The sequence below is a fragment of the Lucilia sericata genome, unplaced genomic scaffold, assembly GCF_015586225.1.
Source record: "Lucilia sericata isolate MDLA Ls3-8-SP2 unplaced genomic scaffold, ASM1558622v1 Contig000004F_arrow, whole genome shotgun sequence".
NCBI lineage: Eukaryota > Metazoa > Arthropoda > Insecta > Diptera > Calliphoridae > Lucilia > Lucilia sericata.
The window spans coordinates 687,690-691,510 of NW_023994045.1; the positions used below are offsets into that span (position 1 = coordinate 687,690).

The window sequence follows — 3,821 nt, forward strand, 5'->3', positions numbered from 1 at the left end:
GTAAATTAATTATTGTAATTGGAATATAATCTTAAGATTGCTAAATTTTATCAAACAGTTATCAATTTTACAAATAATTTTTTTAATTAATTAGGAAAATCAAAAAAGTTTAACCAAAAGAGCTGTAGAAAATGTACTCTAGTTCCTCGACTCGAATATTTTTAAAATTTAGACGGGCTGTATTATTATTTACTTAAAAATTTCATTTAAATAATCTTTGAATACAAAGCAAATAAAAGTATTCGAAACCGGGTTTTAAAAAGTGAAAAAACCGGGTTATTCGATATTCGAAAAATCAACATTAAGAAAAAACCGACACTGGTAAAGCAGAAAAACCCGGTTTTAAAACCGGTTGAAAAATCGAGTCGATCACCCTAGTACATACATATGTATTAAAATTTTTTCATTCATAAAGTCTGTAAACAACGCAAAACCAAAATACGTTACAATAACAGTAACTTTTTTGTTGTATAAACAACATTTTGGTTTTTTATTTTATGCTGTGTCATTTTTGTTAATTTTTTGAAACGTGAACATCAAAATGCCTAAAAGAAAGCGACTATTACTTAAAGATAAATTAAAAATAATAGAAGAACATGAAAAAGGTGATTGTTTAGTTGATTTATCATTTAAATATGGATTGCCAAAGTCATCGTTATGCACCATAATAAAATCAAAAACAAAACTGTTAAAAGACATGGAAAAAACAAATTTCGGATCAAAACACAGAAGAGCAATGAAAGAGGGAGAAATTCCAAAAATGGAAACGGAATTGTTTAAATGGTTTCAAGACAAGCGAAAAATGAACGTGCCAATAAGTGGCCCTGTTTTACAAACTAAGGCATTGGAAATTCACAAAAAGTTTTACAGTGGTCAATTTAACGCTAGCCACGGCTGGTTTTCTCGATTTAAAAAACGCTACGGTATTCGTTTAATGAAAGAAAGTGGTGAGAAGCTATCATCAAAAGCAGAATTAGTCGAGCCTTTTCTTTTACATTTTAAGGACTTACTTGCACAGCACAGCATTTCTAAAGATGCTATATTTAACGCAGATGAAACCGGGCTTTTGTGGAAAATGTTACCGGACAAAACCTATGTCCACTCAATTAAAAAAAAGGCTCCGAGAAGAAAAATGTCGAAAGAGAGAGTTACTGTGTTGCTGTGTGCAAATTCCAGTGGAACAAAAAAGATAACTCCATTAATGATTGGAAAATCTGCGAACCCAAGAGCTTTTCGAAATAAAACGTTGCCAATAAAATATGATCATTCTAAAAATGCATGGATGACATCATCAATCTTTAAAAATTGGTTTTTCAAAATTTTTGTTCCAGAAGTAAGTTTACATGAAACAATTTATAACTGTTTATTTAAATTTGATTAAATTTTTAAAATTTCAGGTGGAGTCATTTTTAAAAAAGAAAAACTTACCACAAAAGTCGGTATTAATTCTGGATAACGCTCCTTGTCATCCACCAGAAGATGAATTGGTGAAAGAAACGTGCGATGGCAAAATTTGGGCATTATATATGCCCCCAAATGTGACCGCATTAATTCAACCAATGGATCAAAATGCCATAAGGTTGCTTAAACTTCACTACAAAAATAGCCTTTTGTCCAAAATTATAGCTTGTGATCAAGAAAACATTTTGGAAGTTTTGAAAAGATTAAATTTGTACGATGTTGCTACAATGGTAGCTCAATCTTTTAAATCGGTTAATGAAAATAGCCTCAAAAAATGTTGGAATAAGATTTTTATTCCAAGTGTACAGCATTTTGATGAAGAGGACGAAATTCTCTTACAAAGATTGTTACAGACTGATGAAGAAGTAGTGTCACTTTCAAGTGGGATACAACTATTGAACCAAATTTTTCCAAATGTAAGAATAATTATGGCAATGTTAAGTTTATTTTTTGATTGCATTAACTTTTTGTTTTGAATTTCAGAATAATTTAACAGCGGATGATTTAAACCAATGGATTAATGATGCTGATACAGATTTTGATGAGAATGAAACCAGTGAATGTGAGGAAAATGAAGAAAATGATAATCCTTTCGTGGTCGACATAAAAATTAAACATACAGATGTAATTAAACATTTGGAGGAATGCATTAAATGGGGGGAACAGAATAATATTGATGTTTCAAAGAAAATAGTACTTAGAGAGATCCAGGAGGAGGCTATTCAACGCTCTCTTAAATTGCCGCAAAAGCAAACAAGTATAAAAAATTATTTTAAATAATTTTTAAATATATTTTTTTGTTTTATATAGATATTTATGAATTTATTTTTTTTTTCTTGTTTTTATAAGATAAGATGAAATGAAATATGTATAGTTTTGTTATTTTCTTTCAAATAAATAAATAAAACTTAATTTTGTTACAAAATAAAACGTATAATGTCTACCTACGTTGATTAAAAAAAATTACCCCATTTAACGAATTTTTCGATTTTACGAATAGGCCTGACATTATATCATTCGTTAAACCGGGAAACCACTGTATTTCTAATTTTTATAGATATTTTGAGAAATATTTGCATTTTTTTTTTTTAATTTGTAACTGAATGTAAGACTGTTTCTAGACTGTTCAGTAAGTTGTAAGATTTTGTGAAATATTTCACTATTTGGTTGACTTTCTAAAAAAATTGTTAACAAAGTTAGAAAAATATCCTAAAAATCAACTGCTCAGTAAGTTTCAAGATTATGTAAAATATGTGGCTATTCGTTGACTTTTTAAACATTTGAGAGATATTTCTACATTTGTGAAATATCACTATTCAGTTGACTTTTTAGAAACTTGCTAGATATTTCTACTTTGTGAAATATTTCTCTATTCAGTTGACTTTCGAAATTTGCAAGCTATTTCTACTTTTTATAGAGATTTTGAGAAATCTTTGCATTTTTTGAAATTTGTAACTGAATGTAAAACTGTTTCTAGACTGTTCAGTAAATTGCAAGATTTTGTGAAATATTTCAATATTTGGTTGACTTTTAGAAAAAATCGTTGACAAAATTAGAAAAATGTCCTAAAAATAACTGCTCAGTAAATTTCAGTATTTTGTGAAATATGTCGCTATTCATTGACTTTTTAGAAATTTGCAAGATATTTCTACATTTGTGAAATAATTCACTATTCAAAATTAGAAGATTTTGTGAAATAAGTTACTATTCAGTAGACTTCAGTAAATTGCAAGATTTTGTGAAATATTTCACTATTTGGTTGACTTTCTAGAAAAAATCGTTGACAACATTAGAAGATTTTGTGAAATATTTCATTATACATTTGACTTTTTTAAAATATGTCCTAAAAATCAACTGCTCAGTAAATTACAAGATTTTGTAACATATTTTACTTTTCAGTTGACTTTTTAAAAATTTGCAAGATATTTCTACTTTTTATAGAGATTTTGTGAAATCTTTAAATTTTTTTGTTAAATGGGTAACTGATTGTAAGACTGTTTCTAGAAAACCAACTATTCAGTAAATTGCAAGATTTTGTGAAATACTTCACTATTTGGTTAATTTTCTAAAAAAAATCGTTGACAACATTAGTAAATTACAATATATTGTGAAATATTTCACTACTCAGTTGCCTTTTTAAAAATTTGCAAGATATTTCTACTTTTGTGAAATATTTCGCTATTCAGTTGACTTTTTAAAAATTTGCAAGATATTTCTACTTTTTATAGAGATTTTGTGAAATCTTTGCATATTTAGAAAATTAAATTGCAAGATTTTGTGAAATATTAAATTGCAAGATTTTGTGAAATATTTCACTATTTGGTTGACTTTCTAGAAGAAATCGTTGACAAATTAGACGA

The 3,821-nt window shown here is 27.7% G+C and overlaps 1 protein-coding gene across 1 annotated transcript; it reads left to right on the forward strand.

Moving 5' to 3' along the window:
- Nucleotides 1–541: 541 nt before the first annotated feature.
- Nucleotides 542–2,241, forward strand: LOC119600442 (jerky protein homolog-like). Its single transcript, XM_037950652.1, has 3 exons — nucleotides 542–1,333; nucleotides 1,419–1,877; nucleotides 1,945–2,241. The coding sequence occupies exons 1-3, from the start codon at nucleotides 542–544 to the stop codon at nucleotides 2,239–2,241; spliced, it is 1,548 nt and encodes a 515-aa protein (XP_037806580.1).
- The last annotated feature ends 1,580 nt before the right edge of the window (nucleotides 2,242–3,821 follow it).